Source organism: Bactrocera dorsalis, chromosome 1, assembly GCF_023373825.1.
Source record: "Bactrocera dorsalis isolate Fly_Bdor chromosome 1, ASM2337382v1, whole genome shotgun sequence".
Lineage (NCBI taxonomy): Eukaryota > Metazoa > Arthropoda > Insecta > Diptera > Tephritidae > Bactrocera > Bactrocera dorsalis.
Genome location: NC_064303.1, coordinates 25,300,369 through 25,326,565, shown reverse-complemented (window position 1 = coordinate 25,326,565; position 26,197 = coordinate 25,300,369). Strand labels below are relative to the sequence as shown.

Genomic DNA, 26,197 nt, shown 5'->3' with positions numbered 1-26,197 from the left:
ATGATATATGGCAAGAGTCTTGTTGCTGACAGGAAAGTAATAAATATTTGTTAAATTAGTTAAAGGTATAAACAAAGGGTAACTGAAATAATTTCTACTCTTGAGTAGCCGATTTGAAAAAAAGGGGATAATTTTAAAATTAACATTTCCAATGCAAGAGAGACCTCTCTGTTGTTAACATAATGCCAATACTGGAAGAGAGCTGGTCTTTTTCCAGCAAAAGGATGCTGATGTCAATGTTCAATCAGACCAGTTGCTCACTGTATTCATTAAAATTATTTGATAAATATTTTCTGCTGCTATAGCTACAAAAACGAATACTGGGGAATTCGTAGGGTATGTCCTAGCTAGCTTTATTGGTACCGCATAGTCTATGCCTAGGTACAATTATAAAGCCATCTAATTTCTCCAAGGCAGTCACACATCATTTTACACAGAGCTTATCTTTTTTGAGAAGGTTATCCAGTTTTCTTAGAAGGTTTTTTAATTAGAAATGCATTTTATATCAACGCTGTTTTGTTTCTCTAAACTTTCTTTACGAAATTGTCTTATTTCCTAAATGACATAGTGTTTTTAAATTACATCGATCACAATACTCTTTTATGGATGAGATTTTCATAGCAATTTATAATCAATTAATCAGACAGTAAAATAATTGGTATTTTTTAAATTAAATGTAGCAATTGGGTATTGGGTCTTTAACCTAGTCTAAACTATATTATTATCAACGAGAATTTTTTATTAACTATTAATTGAGCAATTAGTTAATTGTAACCACATACTTGTATCTTATATAAATCGCTTTGGTTACAAAATTTCCTTCTAAATTAAAAAATTTCTTAGAAATATCCAGATTGAGATAATTGTGAATTTTGAACAGTTGTAGCGATTGAGATATACCCTCGAATGTATGAAAAGGAAACGAAGGATACTGTCATATTAAACTGTGCTGCAAGATGTGTCCCCACATGCTAACAGGGCAATTACTTAATTACTCTATTTAAAGTAAATTGAGAACAGGTTTGGTTCATTAAACACTAATTGGGCAGTTATCTAATTATTCTATCGTACGATAAATTGAAACAATGTGCGATTTTATTGCTTAAATTTTCTACATTGCATATCAGTAGTCAACTTAGAAGTTTGTTTGAAAAAAATCAAGACTTTTGTTTGAAGTTTGATAGGTTAGGTTAAGTTAGATAGCTGATCAAAGATCGCACGTGGACTATACGTAGTCCTTTGTGGTAGAAAATAGCTTCCGTGTTCGGACTTACAGATCAGCAAAACGCTTAGTAGCCAATGCAAATATGCAAAGGCGCCTTATATCTACAGCCACTAGTTCGGTAGGATGTCTGAAGGTTTCTGCCCAAATGTCTAAGTCTTAACCTCCCAAATACGGGAGAGTCAAGAAGGAAGTGCTGGCTCGTTTCTGCCGCATCTTTTTCTAAGCAGCTTCTGCATACGGCATCCGGTAAGATTCCCAGTCTTACAGCATGTGTGCCAATAGAGCAATGGGCCGTCAAGAGCCCCACTACTAAAGAGAGAATAGCCTTACTGAGCGTGAAGAGATCGTTAGATCTTCTGTGATCTATCTTGGGCCAAAATACTTTTGCGACCGCGCAAGTACCAATGCTGGCCCAGCGTTGACCAACAATCCGCGAGCCCCAACTATCCCGTTCCCATTCTACCGATAGTGACTATAGGGTGGTCATCCCTATCCTTGCTAGCTCATCAGCTTTTCAGTTACCCGCTATTTCGCTGTGGCCCGGCACCCATACAAGTCTTATACTAAATACTGTCGCTAGGGATAGTGCCGCCAGACACTCCTCAACCAGCCCTGAACGTAGTCAAAGCTTGTGAGGATATCTGAGTGTTCAGAAACACGCTTCTTTAGGAACCCAGATTCCCTGAGCCTAATAGCCACTTTTGCTGCCACACACTTTCCGGCAATGTCCACGGGCGTTATGTTCAGAATTGCATTAGGTGCCATGGTTGGGCCCGTTTTATTCGGGTTGATGGCGAGTCCACTTCCGACCGCCCATTTTGTTACAACGCCGATATATCCCTGCGTCAGCTTGTATACGGTGCTAAGAAACTTTCCTTTGACCATAAGTGCTACATCGTCTGCCACGGCACGATTGAATGCAGGGCAGTGTCCACCGACCTGCCTTTACGATACGCATGCTGCGCTCCTGATACTCGGAATGCGCCTCTTTAAATACCAGTCCATCAGCCTCTCCAAAGTTTTAAGCACAAAAGAGGAGAGGCTGATGGGTCTGAAATCCTTGGCCGTGACGTGGGAGCCCTTTCCAGCCTTCGGGATGAACGTAACTTTGACTCGTCTCCAGGCCCCGGGATGAAACCTAATCTGATGCAGTTCGCAAAGATCGGTAGCAACCAGCTGCATGACACTTTAACAGCCTGGAGCATCTGAAGTGTATCTTCACTGCTCAGGGCCCACTTCCCATTTACATTCTTGAGATAACCCAGAGGCACTGGGTTTTTAGCGAGAATATGCCTGAATCTAGAGGACTCGTGGCAGTCCTCCACTTTTTCACAGAAGGTCTTCCACGAGATCCTCTTAGCCTTCCTTATCTCGGACTTGTATATCGAAAGCCCAGTCGTCAGATAACCCAATCCTGCGGGCCCTGTTAAATAAGCATTGAAGTTTTATATCTATCAGTATGTTTTGGTAACTGTTTGTTTACAACGTGAATTCTGCAAATTTTTACCATGGAAAAACAACTTCAACAACGAATTGACTTAAAATTATATTTGTCATCGTCCATGTCTCTGCACCACATAGCAGGACGGGGATGATGAGTGGCTTGTAGTTTGGTCTTTGTTCGTCGAGAGGGGACAAACCTTTTTCTCTAAATGTGAAGTGAAATAAAACCCAATGCTTTAATGATAAGAAAATATGTGAGTTTGAATCAGATTTAGTAGGCAAATTTGTACCCAAATATTTTCTCAAGTGGCAACACTACCCTACATTCATTAAACACATCTTGGTGAATGGACGTGGATTTATGAATATGGTGTCAAAACTGCCCAAAATTTCAGCGAATTACACTTCAAAAATAAACCGAAATCTTAAAAACAAAAATTCGCTTAAGGCACTGAGGTCATTCCACCCGAGACTTATAAAGAAATGTATGGAAAATTTAACTATGCGTTGGTATGTTTGTAATATTCAGAAGCCTATTTTGAAGGCTATAATAAATTTTTGTTTTAATTTGTCAGTCCATGTCAAACTTCATCAGATGGTATTATACATTTTCTATTCTTAAATTTCAATATACTTGTAAACTTGAAAGTTACTGTAACTGAATAAAGAATTGATGTTTACTATTAAGAGTATGTGTTTGTAACGGGTGATTTTTTTGAGGTTAGGATTTTCATGCATTAGTATTTGACAGATCACGTGGGATTTCAGACATGGTGTCAAAGAGAAAGATGCTCAGTATGCTTTGACATTTCATCATGAATAGACTTACTAACGAGCAACGCTTGCAAATCATTGAATTTTATTACCAAAATCAGTGTTCGGTTCGAAATGTGTTTCGCGCGCGTGTTTTGTTCAGCGATGAGGCTCATTTCTGGTTGAATGGCTACGTAAATAAGCAAAATTGCCGCATTTGGGGTGAAGAGCAACCAGAAGCCGTTCAAGAACTGCCCATGCATCCCGAAAAATGCACTGTTTGGTGTGGTTTGTACGCTGGTGGAATCATTGGACCGTATTTTTTCAAAGATGCTGTTGGACGCAACGTTACGGTGAATGGCGATCGCTATCGTTCGATGCTAACAAACTTTTTGTTGCCAAAAATGGAAGAACTGAACTTGGTTGACATGTGGTTTCAACAAGATGGCGCTACATGCCACACAGCTCGCGATTCTATGGCCATTTTGAGGGAAAACTTCGGACAACAATTTATCTCAAGAAATGGACCCGTAAGTTGGCCACCAAGATCATGCGATTCAACGCCTTTAGACTATTTTTTGTGGGGCTACGTCAAGTCTAAAGTCTACAGAAATAAGCCAGCAACTATTCCAGCTTTGGAAGACAACATTTCCGAAGAAATTCGGGCTATTCCGGCCGAAATGCTCGAAAAAGTTGCCCAAAATTGGACTTTCCGAATGGACCACCTAAGACGCAGCCGCGGTCAACATTTAAATGAAATTATCTTCAAAAAGTAAATGTCATGAACCAATCGAACGTTTCAAATAAAGAACCGATGAGATTTTGCAAATTTTATGCGTTTTTTTTTTTTAAAAAGTTATCAAGCTCTTAAAAAATCACCCTTTATATATTTATATCCCATTCATCCAAATCATTATTTACGGTTTCACTTTTGAAGTCAATGTCTGCAGTTTCTGGATCCATCTACATGTATTAAAAAGTACATATGTATATAAACATCCCACACATGTCAACTCTTAAATGAACAAAATCCAAGCAAGATGTAAACATAATACAGACAATTCGTACGGCCAACCCGTTTATGCCGACCAAATTAATCGGGATACATTAAAAATATACAACAAAGTTGGCAGAGTAAAAGTGAAACTGTAACGAATACCGAACGTTGCACTCAAGTATACTGGAAACAAAATATACAAACATACATATATATCCAACATACTTACATATATCCCTGAAGTTGATTCTGTAAAAGACTGGCAGCGAGGCTAAGCGCTTTAATCCGCCTTATTTATAGCATAGAATTATCCTATACGAGTGAAGGGAAGCAAGCAGCCGTAAACTGGCTAAAGAGCAGCTGCAGGGACAGATAGGTTAAGTCAGACGTGTCCTTGCCAGAGACAGATGTTAAAATAGCAAATACTCAATAAAAATGGGTAAACAACAACAAAAAAGGGCAAATACTCTTTTCAGTAAAATTGTTAGACACACTTAGCTGATGGGAGGAAATGGAAAGCTATTTAGATTCCAAATAATAACAAAACACCATTTATTCGTACCGAGTAGATAAAAATAGAAAAGTATCTAAATATATACCAATAAGCGAGTGTATTTGTATCGATAAATGTATTCAGCGTCAGCTGAACTGGTGTTAAAGTCATGACATATTCGTTTAGCGAGTAAAAATCATCCCTGCGGTCACTGGTATACCATTTGTAACGGTATGCTAAAGCGACCGTATTGACAATACGACAAGCGACATTTAATCATTGTGCCCTCTGAAGTATGTTTATGTCGCCTGTTTGCCCTACGATAATCGATTGACGAATGAGGTAACAAAATGGCTGACTTCAAGAGTGATGGTGATAAAAAACATGCTCTTAGGTTAGGCATGCCTAAATTAAGGTCACGTACAAGTTATAAAAGTGTCAATATTTTAGCATATTTATTGAGTGTCTCATTATAAAAGGCTTATATATTTGATCGGATCGTTGGCATTTTGGATACATTTCATTTACTTTACTTTATTTACATTATTAAATGTAAAAATGCACTTTTTGGAAAACTTATGAAGGGCCGACCCGTACATTTTTCAGTTAATTAGTATGCACCCTGGTCTGTCAAGCTTCAATAGCGATTCTAAAATTTTAAAAGTTCGATATTTCAAATAACCGTATGAGTATAAGTTTTTAACTTCGAGTACATTTCATATTTCAGAGAAAATTGGTTGACTTTTCATGAGACCGTCTAGTATGCTTATCCGGGGGAATTTGAAATGACAATTTAGCTCACTGAAATTGCATTTTAACTCAGACCTAGATACAAGTGTAAAACAACGTCAATAGATGCATGAAATCTTTTCTACTATGACATCGAGATCGCCAGTAATGAATAGAATAATTTAAGAATTTCTGAGTTATCTACCCTAAAGAACCTTTGCTAGATATTCTCCTTGTGGTCGTAATGACCCAAAAAATAAGGTGACATTTGAATTTAAACTGCGCGCGTCGAAGGATTTAGAGAATTATTTTTTTTTAGATTGGTAGTATTGTCATTTATGTCAAATTTCATGTCAAAATATTCATTAGTGTTTGAGATACGTGTCGTTTTGTGAGCTGCTAAAAGTGAGTTTTTCGTTTTTTGCGATGTCGAAATTTGTTGAGCAAAGAATTTGCATTAAATTTTGTTTACGGAATCAATTTTCTGCTGCGGATACGTTGAGGATGGTGCAGAAAGCCTTTGGTGATGAGACTATGTCTAAAAGAAATGTTTACAAGTGGTATAGTGACTTCCAAGCCGACCGTGAACGTGTCGAAGACGAAGAGCGTCCAGGGCGACCATCAACCTCAACCGACAAAGCTCACGTTCAACAAATCAAGGATTTGGTGTTGAAAAACCGTCGATTAACAATTAGAGACCTTGCTGATGAAGTTGGCATATCGAAAGGCTCAGGCATTTTGAAGGATGTTTTGGGCCTCAAGCGCGTCAAATCTCGACTGGTACCGAAAACATTGAACTTTTTGGAAAAAAGGCGTCGCGTTGAAGTGTTTGGGTATCATGAAAGCAGTATAACTGGCGATGAGACTTGGATCTATGCTTACGACCCCGAAACAACCGATCAATCGAGCGAATATCGTGCCAAAAGAGAGCCGAGACCAAAAAAATCGCGCCAAAATCGCTCAAAAATTAAGGTCATGTTGACTGTTTTCTTCGATTATCGACTCGTGCGACTTCTGGCTGTTCACCAAGCTCAAAAGACCGCTCCGGGGACACCGTTGTTATACGATTCAAGCCGCAGCGAAGAAGGAACTGAAGGTCATCACAAAAATTATTACAACCAGTGTTTCGAAGATTGGAAAATCCGTTGGCATAAATGCATTGCATCGGGAGGAGATTACTTTGAAGGGGATGAAATTGATTTGGAAGAATAAATAAAGAATTTTCAAAATAAATACAATGTCACCTTATTTTTTGGGCACAGTAGTAGTTCACAAATATTTAACCGTATTCGAACGATTAAAGGGTTGTAGGGGAAGATTAGGGTTATGGAGATATTCAACGAATAGTCCATCTAATTAAAATGAGTTCACTGGTTCCAAAGTAGTAACGAAATCATAAATTCAATCAAATGTTGAGCTTTCACGTGACTTTCCAGCCATGGTTTAAACAAAGTAGACTTCCTAGATTCATCAACAAGCTTACAGTTTTCAACTTTAAGTTCGATTTAGCCGTATCCATCTGTCAATTTATCTATACGCAAACTAGTCCCTAAGGTTTTGAGATATCGATCTAGAATTTTGCATACATCCTTTTCTTCCAAAAAACTGCTTATTTGTCAGAGTCACTGACGTTAGACGATTAGAGCATATATGGTAGCAGCCATTGAAACTGAACGATCAAAATCAAGTTCTTGTATGGATTTTTTTTGTTATTTGTAAAAGATATTATAGCATCGACGCAACCGAAATTAATGTTCTTTGTTAGTGCGTCGAGTGTTATCTCTAACCTAAAGACACTTAATTCAAGTACAATAAATTGTTTCGACAACTACAGCAATATAGAGTTACAAATAAGCAATAAGTTCCATTCATTCATTGTACACAATAAATACCACAGCAAATACCATATTATATTTCAACATATTATATAACTCTTACTAACTGTATCAACTAACCTTTAACTCTTCACAGTTCCACCGTCAATTAAGGCTGTCAATCAGCTGTTGGGCGCCCCCGTTGAACGTGAAGTCACACTTGAATGCATTGTAGAAGTGTATCCGAAACCGCTCAATGGCTGGTATCGCAACGAAGGTAATGTATATTGCACTTAAACTGAATGCACTGTGGCAGTGACGTCTCGCCTCGGCTCGTCCGACGCTCATGGCGTTCTGACTTCGCTGCAATAAAAACGTAGCAACTTGTAGTAGTGTAGTAAAGTCAATGTAATTGATGTAATTGCCTGTCATTTCTCATGCAACTCAATGTCTTGTTCTTCTTCTATTTTCTCTCCCCCATTTTTTCTTCGTTTTATCGTTTTATCTTTTCGCCGCGGCTATCAATGTTGATGATGATGCTACCATTCGGATAGGTAACTTAAAACTGCATAGTAGCAACAAGTATAACATATCGGAGGCCATGATTAACTTGTACACGTGGCATCTCAACCTGACAATACGTCATCTGACAAAGGCTGACTTTGGCGCCTACACTTGTTCCAGCGTCAATGCGTTGGGCAAAAGCGAAGCGCGGATACGGCTGCAAGGTATGTATAAGTGTTGTACCATATATGTGGTAAGATTTAAAGCAGTGTTTGAATCAAGTCATCTATCCCAGCAGGGAAAACAAAGAAGTATCTTTCTAGTTGTATTTTATTTAATTTAGAAGCTAAGCCAGGTCAATTCTCTATTTTTAGTGGAACAATTTTGAAATTGATTGTTTCTCTTTTAGAGAACTTACTATTTGCTTTTCTCTGTACACCCTTCCTATTTTCATAAAATTCCGTCATCAGATTTTTATAAAACAATACCACTTTCAGTTATTCTGTTCTTATGCGAAGTGAAGTCGCGATTCAACTGATATTTCTTACTATGACGACCCCTACACTAAGTGTTTTTGTGAGTTGAACTTGTATGAGGAGACTTTGGTATATTAAACTGCTTTTGATTGACAGATCTATAGCTGTCAATCTTATAAGCTAGAAAGCATCTGACACTCTATCTTCGACATTGAAAGGGTCGATGAGAGACAGATTACGTTCACCCGACATCTCCAAAGCGAAAGTCTTATTTATAATTCGTCATTATTATATAAATCATTATGTTCATTATCAGAGAACTATGTGTCGAACTGAATATCGAGTCAAAAATTGTCTGACTAGCAGACTAGATGTAAAATATCTAATTACCAAAATTCTGTCTAAATATGAGAAACCTCATTCTCGAAACCTAAAGAGCTACTTCTAGGATTTAAAATGCTAGAAGCACCAATAAATACTGGCTTTGATGGCTTGTGAGCCATTTGACGGATCTTACAGCTCTGCGCAGTTCAACGAACTCATCCACAAGAGCCTGTGGAATGGAATACACCCCTCCTAAGCATCATATCTGCCAAATTTTCTCAGCTGCAATACGGCCGATTCCAGGTTGTTAATTAAAATCTTTACGGGAATGATCTAACGTCCCTAGCCAGCACAAGTACCCACATGCTACGCTGTCTTTCTGCGACAGACCTAGTTATACAACCTATTTAAGAGCTCCCATATTAATAAGATTTCATAAAATTAATTGACATTTTCTAAACTCCACTAAGAATATGTGGAATGTTGCACCGTTCACAGGTTGCACGGCTTCCTCTTAAGCTACCACAAACTAGCTCACCACGGGTGTAAGTTGAACGCATTTGTACGAGAAAGGCATATGCCTAGCGCATCTCTTTTCCTGCGGGTATCCTACGCACGAGCATCTGCTCCGCGCATAGGTGGGAAGTTGTGAGTTTGAGAGCTTAGATGGATGGATTGGATCGTTATACATTGCAATTGCTTTGCCGGCACTTTTTTTTACCAATATACCCAAATGCATATGTGTCCATGCGATGTATATTCATTTATATGCAAACGTGTATGCGGCACCATAATGAAGGGTATCATATGAGCCCCAACCGACCAACTACAACAAACCAAGAGTGCTCCTACTATCTTTTATGCTTTCTTTTGCCATTATATGAGCGCGATAAATCAATGGGGATTTTAGTGAATGGTGAACAGTGATGCGGTGCTAAGTGTATATATGTATGTATGTAAGATGAGTGTGGGGTGAGGTGAAACAATATCTATCAAACGAACCGGCAGCCAGCCAATGAGTTTGTGTCATTGTGTTGTCTCTGCTCTCACTACAACTCATAGATAAACCACTCAGAGCGACAGCTATGTGTGGCTGTAAGCCATGCAGCTCAGCGGTCCAATCCATTCAACGCTGCGGCCTTTGTTCCAAGCAGCATCAACATCGGATCGAGATACACCTATCGCTCGAAATAGATAGATAAAGTGTACGTGTGTGTATGTGTGTGTCGCACGGATGTAATACATCCACAATGAAGTATGGCACAATTTGGTGAAAAGTTTCTTCTTCGACAGCCGTTCGACAATAGATCTACAGCCATATCCGCTGCCAGCCGGCAGCTGGTATAGCCTCAGCTTCAGCCTCATCTTCCGCTATAAAACAATGGAAATCGATGCACACACATGCCAATATGTATGTATATTCAAATAGTATATTAGTTTAATGTGTCTAATGCCCTAGGGATTTTCATTTCACTCGTCGATTGTCGATTGCCAGCAAATAGAAAACAAAAACAACAACGTATAAACCACGCCAAACAAAAACAAACAAAATCACAAAGCCAATTGCACACATATGCAAGTTGGGCACCCCTGCAATGGACCGACACAGCGGCAAACCAGCCAACATATGTACTCACACACACACACACAAACACGTCCAAATAGTGGTTTAAAAGACTTCTTCAACCGAAAATCGGTTTTACCGACAGCGCCGTTGTCTCTTTAGCTGTAATAAAATTTCATTTAAACGGATGAATGTGCGTCGATTCGATTTTATTGCCATTTCTCTCCATTCACTATGCGCCATGCGGGTGACAGAACTGTAAATTGAATTCAAAGCTACTACGTGTTTGTGTGTGTGTCCACGCTCCTTTGCCTTTTACTCTTTGGCCAACATGGACTGTTGGCATTGTTCTGGCTTCTAAGCGCAGCTCAGCGCTTGCATTTTTATAGGTAGACGTATATGTGTGTGCGTGTGTTCTGAAGAAAAATTATTTTCTCACCACCACGATTTAAGTGGGTAATGCAATGTGGAATTGTTAGTATTATAAAAGCTTTTGACTGCAATTCGTGAATTTATTGCATTATGACAGACAAAATGCGCCATTTCGTGCAGCATTTGCTCCGCTCTCTAGCAGCGGATGTTCTCAATGTCAAACGGTACATTAAATAGTTGCTAGCTTAGCTCAAGGATATGCATTTAATGTAGTAATTTGAAATTGCGTACAAAATGTGCAGAGAAAAAGTAAATTTTGGCGAACTTTAAAAAGCAAGTTTTCTGCGGCAGATCTTTTAGTTTTCACGAAAGAACTTTAAAATTATTTTTCGAACTTCTGAAAACTAATCTCAGCAAGTATAAAGTAGCAAATGGTAGAGTTATTTCATTTCATCGTTGTTCAAATAGTTGATCAATTTATGGACGGAGGCCAAATGGCAACTTATGGCATAACAGGTAGCAGCAAGAAATAATCTCCAGATAGTAGTTATCGCCTACTTGAGATAGTAGTTATCCCATTTCGTCTGTTCGTTGTTTTACAGTTCAAGTTTTGGCCAAGATGTTTACAACTGTGCCGTATCCTTCCTAAATATAATTTTATAATAATATTACAATAATTTTTTGAACTTAATATTTCATTTTCAGAGGAAACTCTAAACTTGTACTTAGTTAACATTGGCAGACCCACCTAGTGTGAAATTTTCAAAAAATCTATTTTTTTCATATTTCGATAGGTTATACCTTCAAAAATAACATACTAAAATTTCAAATCGATATCTGAAACAGTTTATGAGTTACAGCCATTTAAAAGAGTAGCTGCTCGGCAGTTAGATAGTTGCATTGGAACTTTAAACGCCTTTTTCTCGAAACAGAATTTTTCGAATTTGCTGCAGTGATTAGTCAAAAACAAATGATCCGATCACTATCGAATTTTTTTTACTTGTTCTCCGTACAATGACCTAGCGATTTTTGATCTAGTCAAAAAATCGAATTTTGGCAGGCCAAAAGCGACCAAAATTTTGGGAAAAATTCGACTATTTTTTTTAAAACGCCGCCATATTGTCAATTTTTGACAATATGTTTTAGTTTCAAGAGATTTTTTTTTTAGGTTTCATCAACAGAGAAGGCTGCAATCATGGCAGCAGTAGAGGACCTTTTTTGGCGCCGCCGGAGATCGCTTTTCATTTCAAAACTATTTAATATTTTCTTTCAAATTTTTTTTGTGTACTCTTAAAACATGTATAAATATACCCTCAAGATTTTAAAACGATTGATTGACTAGTTTTCTTTTTTTTTTTTGATCACAAAAAATGCCTTTTTTTACGCTGTCACACTAGATGTGCCCCTTAAACCACAGGAATTGAAGTTAAAAGTCCGATTTAAATTGCTCTAGCTCATGAGTAATTTCATTCAAGCCGTCAGATTCCGAAAATACCTAAATCGACAACTGCACAAAATATTGAACATCGGATTCCGACACCTTTTTTACTTCGATGGATTCAGAATCCAGTTTTCAGACACTAAGTGAGCGTGTAATATTGTCTATGCTGGCTAAGGCGAAACCATTTCTCTGAATAGATATCAAGTCACGATATTAATCATAATCGACAAGACCTTCCATTTTTTACTCTTGCAACATGTTGCTACAGAGTGAATAATTTTGTTCACCTAGCGGTCGTTTGTAACATTTTAAACTAATCGAAACAGACAAAGAGTTATATGAACATAAATAAAGGATTCGGATGACAAGGCGAGTTGAAGTCTGAGTGACGGCTTGTCCGTCCGTTCGACCATGCCGGCTGTAACTTGAGTAAAAATTAAGATATTTTAATTAAATTTTTTTACGCGTGTTCCTTGGCCTCGTACATAAGAACTGATAATCGAAAACCCATAATTTCTTCTTCTTTAATGGCGTGGAGTCCGCTTATTCGTAGTCGTTTATTCTTTTCGCAAAGTGGCGTTAATTTCAGATTCCAAGAGAAGCCAGGTTCTTCTCCACTTGGTCCTTCCAACAGAGTGGAGGTCTTCCTCTTCCTTCCCCGTCGTATATCTCACACAGCTCATCGTTCCATCGAAAGCGATATTCGCTTGGTTCCGAGATAGACGAAATTATCTACAACTTCCAAGTTATGACTGTCAACAGTGACGTTAGTGCCTAGTCGCAAGTGTGACGACTGTTGTTATTAGTAGACTTTAAACGTTACACTCGAAATGAGAGGGCTCTATAAAAGCCATGTTCAAAACTGTAAGAGAAGCATGGCACACTCCGACTCATTCCAACCAAACTTTATATATTGTAATTTTTAATTTCTAATTTGTTTTAGGATGGTATGACTGTTAGTGAAATCTTTGTCAAATGTCAAACCAAATAATCATTAGTGTTTAGTCTGCGCTTCTCTTTTAAAAGTAGATAAAGTGCATTCGTCGATTTTTACGATGAGTCAAATTATTCAAGAAATAAGTTTATTAAATTTTGTGTACGGAATCAAATTTTTGGCACAGAAACCTTTATAATGTTTGAAAAGGCCTCGGTGATAATTGTTTGTCACGAGCAAATCTTTTCGATTGGTACAAATCATTCAAAGAGGGTCTAGAACCAGTATGGCGAACATCAACTTATGGTCACCACATCAATAAAATAAAGGTATTGATGCTTGAGAATCGACGATTAAAAGTTCTCTGACTTACTGGCATCGTTAGAATATCGGAAATATCAGAAAAGTGAAAGCACGATTGATTCTAAAATCACTAAACTTTTTCGAAAAACAGCTTCTGCTTTGAAACTATCGAAGAGTGTTGGATTTATGCTTACAACTCGGCAACAATCGATCAGTCGGTTTATTTTGGGACTAAGGGAAACGACATATATTTTGAAGAAAAAATTAAGCATTTAAAATTATTAACAAAGTCTTACCATATTTTACTCATAGTAGTACAAGTCTAGCGGTAATTAAAATTTGTCAAAATTAGACCAAAAAAATATTAATGCAGACAGACATACAGAAGATATGGACCCCAGTGGCTATTACCGCCATTTTTCCGAATATAATGGACAATGTGTGAAATATATAATTAAAATAGAGATAATCCTTCCATGATAATCCATGATAATCCATGATGTCTATTTATCATAAATGTGTTAAATCGGGTAAATATATATTTTAGCTCTCATATACCTAACGAAACTCCAATTCCAACATAAAGTCTTTCATTATTCTAACCAAGCTTATGCCGAATATGTTGGCTAACGTGTGAGTTATTTATTTATAAAAATGTCAAAGGTTAATGTAACAAAACCAGACCTTTCGCTGCCCCCAATATACCCTGTATAATATTATCAGACTTTCCAGTTTACTTTGAACGTTTTATATTGGTCAAAATGTGTTATTTTTTTAAAGAAATTAAGTGAACAAGTTTTCATTAAAGTTATGTGGTTTAAAACTAAATATGTTGGGAGTAGGTTTAACTATTGATCTAAACCTGATGTCCCTAATACTCGTATAATTCTCTGGTTGACGATTTTCCCATCAAATCAATATTCAATTAACCTCTTGGATTGCTTTTGGTACTGCATATGTACATATGTAATACATAGAAGATTATAAATTTTAGCCTTGATAGTTTCATTGAACCCAACCACTATTTTCTAAATTATCTCAAAAAATTTATGAGCTATGGCAAAATGTTAGGGGACGAGGGAAGAGCTTCATAGGAAAAAAAACATTTTTTTAAAGTTTTTTTGTCTCACACAAGTTATTTACTGATGATAGGCAGGTAACAATAAAGGTGCGAAGAAAAACATGGCAGCCAAAAATAAGGAGTCGGAGGCCGAGGAAGACGACGACATGGCTTCGGTCTCTTCGACTAAGCAGCTCAACTATTTTCTCAATAACAAAAAAAAATATGGAGAGCTTCTAGTGGTCAGCGAAGATTTAGATACTTTATAATGTGTGCATTTCGTTTTCACTTTTCTGAACCATCACATTCAACCAGCGCTTGTAAGACAAAAGTTCAAGAAGATGCCTATTAAAAGTAACAGTAAATGTAGTCCGCGATTTTGTCCACAGAAAATGAGTGTAAACGCGTTTCGCACATAAAACTTTTGCAACTGCGGTAGTTTATTAAAATTAAGTTAGGTAAGTAATGATAACAAGGTGGCTTCAACTTTTTAGCTCTAAAAAAATTTCTAGAGTATTACACGAAAGATTCAGGTCTCAATTTACTACAGGTACATCACAGTCGGACTTGTAGAGGAATTTAAAAGTTCCTTAAATATATTAAAGCTATCACTAAACTCCCAAGCTGCACTGTTTCCTTTCAAAGACAAAGGGATCGGGCGATATCTTAAAATATTCGGTGTAAATGGGCCCATCGCTTGAATTGTGCTCTCACTATTAGTCCAAACATATTCTAAACTTTTAAACGATCACTTCTTAAGAATTGAATAGAATTGTGCCATTATAAAATAAAGGGGGATAACCGACCTTTCAGAACTTCCGCTATACTGCTCTGTTAAACTCATGACAAACGAAAGGATTAAACCAAGGAAACTCAACCTTCTTATAAATTGAGAAGAGCTAAAGTGAAGGTACTAGAGTACAGAGACATTTTTTTTAAATATAAGGTCTACTAAAAAAAGTTAGAAGTATCCGAAGGACCTTTTTCTACGATAAATTGTTGAAAGTACCATAGAATCAAAATACATATCCGAAGAAGTTCTCGTCCTCATTGGACAAAACCTGGGGCAGTCGATCTTCACAAGTCTCTTTTATGGTGAATTTTTCACCGAACTTATCTAATGGTTAGGAATCTGTTTTGCCGGGTTCGGACCATAGGGAGATATCCTGTAACGGTACAAGGTGGTACAATTTGACGCGTCTGAAACTTCTTCGACTGCGTCTCATCCACGCGACTATATCGGTGCAGCCTAGTTGATGACTGATCGGTCGATATTCTTGTATGTTGCCAAAAATATTTATTTGTCCTATCCACAGAAGCTGCTGCTAAGAAATTTGAGAATTTTGTTGTGGCTCTGCTCCTTGGCAATAATCGCTGGAAAGATCGTTTCGACCACGACGGTTTTTTTAACGTTGTCGTAAATTACTTTTCAGAAAAGATCAATATTCGTTCAAGAAATGGGACGATTTTCTTGAAGATTTTCGCGTTAACTTAATAGCAATCATACATATCCATATTTGATGCATGGTCTCAAAACATTGAGTCAAGCAATCACAAAACTGTCTGAGAATTTTTTCTAGTGCAAGATCTTACCTTTCTAACACCATATAGTATAACCAGATCGCACTTATAACGGGTGATTTTTTTGAGGTTAGGATTTTCATGCATTAGTATTTGACAGATCACGTGGGATTTCAGACATGGTGTCAAAGAGAAAGATGCTCAGTATGCTTTGACATTTCATCATGAATAGACTTACTAACGAGCAACGCTTGCAAATCATTGAATTTTATTACCAAAATCAGTGTTCGGTTCGAAATGTGTTTCGCGCTTTACGTCCGATTTATGGTCTACATAATCGACCAAGTGAGCAAACAATTAATGCGATTGTGACCAAGTTTCGCACTCAGTTTACTTTATTGGACATTAAACCAACCACACGAATGCGTACAGTGCGTACAGAAGAGAATATTTCGTCTGTTTCTGAGAGTGTGGCTGAAGACCGTGAAATGTCGATTCGTCGCCGTTCGCAGCAATTGGGTTTGTGTTATTCGACCACATGGAAGATTTTACGCAAAGATCTTGGTGTAAAACCGTATAAAATACAGCTCGTGCAAGAACTGAAGCCGAACGATCTGCCACAACGTCGAATTTTCAGTGAATGGGCCCTAGAAAAGTTGGCAGAAAATCCGCTTTTTTATCGACAAATTTTGTTCAGCGATGAGGCTCATTTCTGGTTGAATGGCTACGTAAATAAGCAAAATTGCCGCATTTGGGGTGAAGAGCAACCAGAAGCCGTTCAAGAACTGCCCATGCATCCCGAAAAATGCACTGTTTGGTGTGGTTTGTACGCTGGTGGAATCATTGGACCGTATTTTTTCAAAGATGCTGTTGGACGCAACGTTACGGTGAATGGCGATCGCTATCGTTCGATGCTAACAAACTTTTTGTTGCCAAAAATGGAAGAACTGAACTTGGTTGACATGTGGTTTCAACAAGATGGCGCTACATGCCACACAGCTCGCGATTCTATGGCCATTTTGAGGGAAAACTTCGGACAACAATTCATCTCAAGAAATGGACCCGTAAGTTGGCCACCAAGATCATGCGATTTAACGCCTTTAGACTATTTTTTGTGGGGCTACGTCAAGTCTAAAGTCTACAGAAATAAGCCAGCAACTATTCCAGCTTTGGAAGACAACATTTCCGAAGAAATTCGGGCTATTCCGGCCGAAATGCTCGAAAAAGTTGCCCAAAATTGGACTTTCCGAATGGACCACCTAAGACGCAGCCGCGGTCAACATTTAAATGAAATTATCTTCAAAAAGTAAATGTCATGAACCAATCTAACGTTTCAAATAAAGAACCGATAAGATTTTGCAAATTTTATGCGTTTTTTTTTTAAAAAAAGTTATCAAGCTCTTAAAAAATCACCCTTTACTATATATATAGAAAAAGTTTATAAAACCATCCATCGGAAAAGTAATTTATTGTTTTTACTAGACCTTTAACATTTAATATCAGAAAATCTTCTAAGTGTTATCACACCTTAATCATTTATCTTTCAAATTTAATTCAATTCCAATTTGAAGCGCTTAGATCTTAAGTTAAACCAAACTTTAAACTGCCAACTGTATATATGTGTGTTAGTACGTCTGTGTGCCTGTGAGTGCACAGCGAAGTATGCAGCAACAACTTCTTAACAGCTCAACCGGAAATTTTCACATTTGTCAGTTGCTCAAATCGTTCTCCGTCAATTCATCGCCATCGCGCGCAAACACCCACGCACACTAATCCACACACAAATATGTACATATGCGTGCACGTAAAAATAATCTTCTTATTCCATATAATAATAATAGAATGCTGGTGACGGTGAAAATTTCCTCGGCTTGCGGTGATTTCGCTTCCAGCAATGCAACTGCAATCACCTGCAGGGGGGAGCCAAGCCGTGCCAAGCTGCGGTGCGATTGCTTTTTAACCTGCCACCAACGCGCAGGAAATAACATTTCCACAAAATGACTGAAGCCGAAAAACCACATGACTCACAGAAATGCAATAAAACCACCGCAACCACTGAGGCAAGCACGAAAGGCAGGAAGGAAGAAATAAGAACCATAGAAGTCAAGCTCACGGCTCACGGTTACCAATGTACTTACATATGTACCATAGCTACGCTGTGGGGCAATAAAACTGTCTGCCAATAATTGGGCGAACTGGCTTGAAATGCGAAATTATAGTTTGCGGTAAAGCGGGTTTTCCGAATAATTCTACGAAATATTGATGAAATTTATATTGAAGCAAAGTGCTTTATACCGTCTGCCTGCTGTGGTACGTTGTTATATGTTTACGCAAGCACATTTTCCTTATAATCAAACGTCCTTTGAACTAAGGTAAAGATTGCGCTAACGAGGTTCGATTCCACAATTTCTCTGACAGTTCCATTAAACATTACACATAGCCGCATTTTCGGGCCAGAAGCTCGGTTTGAATAAACTGCTCGTGACTAAACAGCACCATGAAAGTGGAGTATGTACCATAAAAAACTTTGAATGATTGAGAGACCAAGAACGTCCTTCTTCATTACCGGCGTAGATACCGCTTACCTGATTATAGCCGAGTTAACAACAGCGCGCCAGTCGTTTCTTCTTTTCGCTACGTGGTGCCAAATGGATGTTTCAAGCGAGGCCAGGCTCTTCACCATCTGGTCTTTCCAACGGAGCGGAGGTCTTCCTCTTCTTCTGCTTCCCCCGTCGGGTATTTCCTCAAATGGGAGTACTGAGGGACTTCTAGAGTTTGGTTTTGTGTTCGTCGCGTGAAGACTTTACTTCACAATTGCCTACTCAGTCCAAAGTAGCACGTGTTGGCAAGCGTTATTTTGCGTTGGATTTCGAGGCTGACTTTGTTATTGCTGTTAATACAGGTTCCAAGATAAACGAAATTATCTACAACCCCAAAATTTTGACAGTCAACAGTGACATGGGAGCCTAGTCGTGAATGCGACGACTGTTTGTTTGATGACACTACAGTGTTTTTTTGATTCGTCTTGTCCTCGTTCACTGTCAGACACATCTGCTTCGCTTCCGTATCCAGTTTGGAGAAAGTAGAACTAACGGCGCGGGTGTGGATATCAATGACGATGAGGGAGTCGCCTTGTCTGAAACCTCGTTTGGTATCGAAAGGCTCGGAGAGGTCATTCCCGTTCCTGACGGAGCTTTTGGTATTGCTCAACGTCAGTTTACACAACCATATTAGTTTTGCGGAGATAATAAAGTCAGACATCGCGGTATAAAAACAGCTTCTTTTCGTGCTGTCAAAAGCAGCTTTGAATTCGACGAAGGGATGGTGTGTGTCGATTCTCTTTTCACAGTTTTTTTCCATGACTTGGAAATGATGAACATCTGGTCGGTCCAGGTCTAAAGCCACACTGATAAGGTTCAATCAATTTGTTGACTGTAGGCTTTAATCTTTTATACAATACGCTCGATAGAACCTTATACGCGATGTTGAGGAGGCTTATCCCACGGTAGTTGGCACAGATGGTGAGGTCTCCCTTTTTGTGGATTGGGCAGAGCACACTAATATCGGTATTCTGTTTGAGAAATTCACTTAATTACTATTGTGACAATTAGAAACATGAGATAATCGTCTCAAGCAAAATACCGATATTAAATTCCAATCGTTGGGTATGCTTTCGTCTGACCGTATTTTACAAAGAAGCCGACAATCCACGCGTCCCCGCCGCTTTGTTGTTCTTCAGACCCGTAATTGCTATTCGAACTTCTTCATGGTCAGGCAATGGAACGTCTGCTCCATCGTCATCGTCTTGGGAATCGGGTTCGCCTTCTCCTGTCGTTATTTTTTCACTGCAATTCTGAAGGCTGGACAAATGTTTCCTCCATAATTTTAGTATGCTCTGAGCATCGGTTAGCAGGTCATCTCTGGGGGTTCTACAAAAGGATGTTCCGGTCTTGAAACCTTCTGTTAGTCGCCGCATCTTTTCATAGAATTTTCGATCATTACCCATGTCGACCAGCTTCTCAAGCTTTTCATACTCACGCCTCTCTCTCTCTTTGTGTCTGCAAATGTGTTTCGCTTCCCTCTTCAACTCTCGTTGTCTATCCCATCCCGCAAGAATTGTGGTTATTTGTAACGTTGCAAGATAGGCAGTCTGTTTTCATTTCGCTGCATCACGGCACTCCTAAGAAATATATACTTTTTATTAATTCGATTCTAAGCTTCTGGGATGTATGTTCATTGTTCAGATAGAAAATACACCAACATAAAGTGTCTTCTAGCCCCGAAATCCTTATGTTCGGAGAGTATAGTTTGGAACACTGATCAGAATTTGGATTAGAAAAGAGCTACTCAGTCATATCAAAATAAACAAACCAGCTCAATCTAATATTAAATATCATACGAATTAAATACATGTTGAGCCACTTATATTATATTAACAAGATACGCTTATGGTTAACTTTAAACCTTCTGAAGAGAAGAAGAATCTCCAAAGATCTCCGCAAAGTTTATCGTCGAAAAATAAAGACTTTACTAACTGACTCCATTCCACAAAATGCTCAGTGTCCAAAAATATACACTTTCTCTCACTTTAATATTCAACAATGCTTTCTAATGTCAGTTCAAAAGAGTTATATTTTACATTACATAGGCCGCAACCACGGCCACCTTAGAAAACTCGGCTAAAGATATTTTTCTACAATAATTTCACAGAATATTTTTATACTCAGGACAGGGTATTTCATATTTGACACTATGTTTATAACAGCCGTCGGAGATCCTATAAAATATATATATACATAGGTCCGGTGCCACCGAAGTTAGCATTTCTTCTCGTTTTAGCTTTAAAATTTTTCAAATATCTTGCATGATTTCGACTGCAATTAACTCACTGTGCTTACAACTGAAAAAAATATAATAAATTATTATGAAAGTAGCCCGCAGAAGGAAAATAAGAAATAATTTTAATTTACGCTATTTGTTGCAGAACTACGTTTACCGCCCAAGCCGACAACAACGCCAACACCTTACGTTTACACCACGCCGAAGCCGCGCCGCAAACCGCCAACGAACCATCAGAACAAAGGACTCAACGAAGTGGTGCGCGCCAAGGAGACCCATCACGTCACAAATCAAATGCAGGAGAATGACATCTACGCCGGTCTGAGTGGCACTGGCGGTGCCTTCTTTGGCAGCGCCAACACGCTCAGCAGCAACGGAGCGCTGGGCGATGCTGCAGGCGTTGCCCTAGGTAACGGTAATGCGAATAGCAACAGCAACAACAACAACAATGGTAATGGCAACGGCAACATCTTCAGCTTGAATAGTGGCCTGACAAACGGAGCGGAAGGTAAGTTCAAAAAATAGGAAAATTTGTTGTACTGCGGGAATACCAACATACAGACAGACATATATTAGGTACTTACGGTGTTTGGTGAGGTGAAGTGTGCCGACGCTCGGGCACATGCCGTTCGTAAGTGGCCCGGTAAACAAGAGCGTAGCTGGGAAGTGAGCGTCAAGTCAAGCGTTGAACTGCTAAAATGCACACCAATCGGTTTGTAGCGCTTTAGGTGAATGTATGTGTGTGTGGCTTTTATGAAACTACACTACTCACATTTTAACAACAGCTTGGGTATTTGAACTCGGTGCACTGTTGTGAAGCTTAACATTCCATACTTGAAATCTCGAAGATGCCTGTAAATCTTCTTAGTTCGTGTAGTGAATGGTAGGTGTATGCAAGCGTATGATGTTGCATGCACCACTCGACAACGTCATTGACGTAATTTGGTGGCTGAATGCTTCGTTGCACCGTTGCAGTGTTGCATTGCCGCGCGCCATTGCTTTGGTGACTGACTTTCTAACTGAATGCACGCTGCATTCATACGGTCCATTCGGCATTTTGACGCAGCGCACACACAGCACCGGTGCAACCCTACAAACCTAAGCTCACCAAGTACAGTTATTGTTTGTCGTGATGTACCGTAATGCGAGTAACGCAACGATGTTGTCTGACATCCCCATGGTATTGCAGCAGCAGCAGCGGCAACAGCAGTTAAGTGACATTAGTGTGGCAAGAGTGCAGCATCTTTACCTCTTATGCACTTCAGCGCCCACATGAAGTTAATTTTCCAACAGTCAGTTTCAATTTTCAAATGTGTTCGAGTGCAAAACTCAAAAACCAGTTAGTTGTGTGAATAACTGTTTCGGCGCAGAACGCTCATGAACGATGTCACTAAGTAAAGCTGTGCTGCCAAGTGTCACCAAAGACGTTAAGAGTATGATTAATAAAAATTTGTTCCTTTGAATAAAATATGATCGAGTTGACGAAATGAGTTAACCTCCGCACGGATCGCATTAGAAAGAAGCATCTAAAAAGTTGTATGTACTTTAGAGTGGATCCATTTACAGGGAGCCAAAAAAAACAAACGAATAAATCCCATATGCGAAAAATATTCTATGGATCATTCTGAAAAACTTTGCCTAAGAGACTATGGTTTCGTGTCAGCGATTTGATTTTATCAGATTTTTGTGAACTTCGCCTTAAAATAGAAAAAAATCGATCCGATCTAATGAGCATATCCTCAGACCACTAAAACTATATCAATCAAATTTGGTCAGCACAAATCCATTCGACACCGTTTCCGAAAGTTTGTGGTGAAAAGTGCGATAACTCCATAAATAAAGAATTAAAACTCTCATCCTATTTGATACATAGGGGCATCATTGAATCCGTAGTCAAAATTGGATAATGGGAGTGGCACCACCTATCTTTCGATGAAATCACATGCCAAATGAAACAATTTAGCAGATTATATAATCGCAACAATCTTATTTTACAGTGTGCAAGTGGCGGAGATCGACAAACCACGCCTGCTTTGTATAGAACAATACTAAAATTAATATGATTCTTTAACTCTACTGTACATACATTTTGACAAAATAGTAAATTTAAAAATAGTTTTATCAGTTACCCGAGGAATTTAATTAAAATTTCCGGATACTTTTTTGTCACAATCTAAATTGAGATTCAATGACGTTATGGAAGTAAAATTTTAATTATTATTTAATTTTTTTCAGTGCATTTAAGTTATTTTTTCACACATCTAAATATGTAGAAATCCGACCATTATTTTTCAAGGCCCTCCTTACCGAATATGTGAACTGTACCATCTGATTTTTTTACAGAAATTTCGGTCAATCTGTCTTGTCTAGGTCTAGTAGTATTGGAGAAATATGGAGGGAAGCCATTTGACCTGCATCATAAATTTGGTGATTTTGCCTTGGATCAATTTGAAAACTATAACGATTTAATAAAGAAAATCATCTTCTGCGATGATAAACAAAACTGTCGATTCTGGTGCGAAAAAAATCCACAAATTACTCATGAACAACCATTATATTCACCTATTCGGTATGTGGTGGTGACACCGTTACTATAAATTGGAAGCAATAAAGATCAATTATAACCCACTTTTTCTGGCTGTTATTAGAAGAAGTTGATCTTGGTAACATCTAGTTCCAACAAGAGATGTCTACGTGTCATACAGCATGTACAACAACCGAATATTGAATGGCATCCAAGAAGTTGTGATTTAACACCATTAAACTACTTTTTGCGGAGTTATTTGAAGTCATTGGTCTTTAACAATAAACACCAATAAACTCTTTTCAAGCTTTAGAAGTCAATATTAAACGTGTTATTCATAACATACGACTTGAATTAGTGGAAAAAGTACTCGAAAATTAGATTCGTCGAATTCGATCCTGCAAAAGAGATCGTGGAAGCCATTTGTATTCAGAACTTATTACTTGACAATAAATAAAAACATTTTAATTTCCTTACTAATTAGTGTGTTTTTTTTTTGTTTATAAAATAAGTTGTATTACTCGTATTGGAAAACCCTGTATATTCCTGGTTATGTAAGGTATCTTAATGAACCTCAGTCTCAATAACTTTCATTATTTCAATATATTTTATTATACTCTCGCAACAAAGTTGCTAAGGAGAGTATTATAGTTTTGTTCACATAACGGTTGTTTGTAAGTCCTAAAACTAAAAGAGTCAGATATAGGGTTATATATACCAAAGTGATCAGGGTGACGAGTAGAGTTGAAATCCGGATGTCTGTCCGTCCGTCCGACTGTCCGTCCGTCCGTGCAAGCTGTAACTTTAGTAAAAATTGAGATATCATGATGAAACTTGGTACACGTATTTCTTGGCCCCATAAGACGGTTAAGTTCGAAGATGGGAAAAATCGGCTTACTGCCACGCCCACAAAATGGCGGAAACCGAAAACCTATAAAGTGTCATAACTAAGCCATAAAAAAAGATATTGAAGTGAAATTTGGCACAAAGGATCGCATTAGGAAGGGGCATATTAGGACGTAATTTTTTTGGAAAAGTGGGCGTGGCCCCACCCCCTACTAAGCTTTTTGTACATATCTCGTAAACCACTATAGCTATGTCAACCAAACTCCATAAAGTCGTTTCCTTCAGGCATTTCCATATACAGTTCAAAAATGGAAGAAATGGGATAATAACCACGCCCACCTCAAATACAAAGGTTATGGTTATGAAAATCACTAAAAGTGCGTTAACCGAATAACAAAAAACGTCAGAAACACTAAATTTTACGGAAGAAATGGCAAAAGGAAGCTGCACCCAGGCTTTTAATAAAAATTGCAAATGGGCGTGGCGTCGCCCACTTATGGACCAAAAACCATATCTCAGGAACTACTTTACCGATTTCAATGAAATTCGGTATATAATATTTTCTTAACACCCTGATGACATGTACGAAATATGGGTGAAATCGGTTCGCAACCACGCCTTCTTCCAATATAACGCTATTTTGAATTCCATCTGATGCCTTCTCTGTATAATATATATATTAGGAACCAATGATGATAGCGGAATAAAACTTTACACAAATACGGTATTTGAGCTGAGGTATCCCTTGTGGAAAAATTGTCGTGATCAGACTATAACTTTTCAAGGTCCCTGATATCGAACACGAAGAACTCAGTGCCTAACCTAACCTAACCTAAGTTTTCACCGAAAATATCGGTAAATCTCTCAGAATTTAATTCTAATTAATTTTACATCAAAATAAAAAAATATGTAAATGACGGATAATGAAATCTCGATGCGAGAGTATAAAATGTTCGGTGACACCCGAGCTTAGCCCTTCCTTACTTGTTTATTTCTAAGTTGTGGATCAGTGTACGAACACTTACTTGAAATATTTAAAAACATGTTTTCAGGTATATTTGAGTGATACCAGAAGTTAATTCAATCCGTCTAGAACTTTCATTTTTCACACCTTCGTCATATACATAGTACATAATATATAAAATTTTCCCTCTTTGGTTTAGTTTATATCACATAAGTACACATCTTAATCTTGTCTTTCTTTTTTCTTGGCCTTTCCTAACTTATTAATTCGAAAACTTTTTCTCTTATGATCCACATTTGTAAACTTGCTCAAGGCATTTACCAAGATCTATCGAGTTCCAATTAATAACAAATAACAATAAGTAAAGATTGAACTAAGTATTCACTTTGATAGTTTTTGTAATACGTTTTGAGCTCCAGAAAAGATATATTGAAAAACGTTCAGTAACTTTTGAAGGTGGTAGGAGTATTTATCCTTGGTTACTTCTGCATCGGTTGCAAATACTTTATGATTTTTACTCACGTAATACTAGACCTTTTAGTCCTAACGGTTGAGTGAGTTATGTATATTCTGGACGTTGGGGGAACTCAGACTTCAGATTTTGTCTGAGTCTTTCCTACTTAATGGGCATGGGCCACTGAAGTAATTTTGCATAAGAGTCACCTAACTCGGTTGTTTTTGTGGGGTGGGGGTAGAGGACTAGATGCATGTAAATGCCGAATGCCCAATGAATTCAGATATTAGGGATCTGGGTAGTATGGGGATTATCTGCGCTGATGGCGGCAAAAACATATAACTGGGAATTAGGGTTAGTTTTGCATGAGCGGTGTGTGTATGTGTTGTGTGTATGGGGTCCAACCCTTGGCCACCAGTCCAGAGCTATATGAAAGCTCAACTGGTAGTAGTTTTATGTGCTCTGAAAGGAGGCTTAATTCTGGTACCATGGAGAGCAGAAGCTCTTAGAGTTCGCTCCAACCTACTCATGCGGGCTGGCCCCTCGGGGAGTATCGTGGTAGTTGTGGTTAAGACCCGAATGCGTGAAGGAATGACGCTTTGTCAGTTGAATGTTGA

General features: G+C 38.2%; 1 protein-coding gene across 5 annotated transcripts in view; it reads left to right on the top strand.

Moving 5' to 3' along the window:
- The window catches only part of LOC105224785 (lachesin), a 212,562-nt gene that overhangs the window by 170,387 nt on the left and 15,978 nt on the right, over positions 1-26,197 (top strand). For all 5 annotated transcript variants that reach the window (XR_007421412.1, XR_007421414.1, XR_007421408.1 and 2 more), the window contains 3 exons: positions 7,612-7,731; positions 8,009-8,182; positions 20,938-21,300. Coding sequence is in view for 1 of the 5 variants with exons in the window: in XM_049446851.1 (XP_049302808.1) it covers positions 7,612-7,731; positions 8,009-8,182; positions 20,938-21,300 (657 nt within the window). In the remaining 4 variants the exon portion in view is untranslated. The remainder of the gene's footprint in view (positions 1-7,611; positions 7,732-8,008; positions 8,183-20,937; positions 21,301-26,197) is intronic.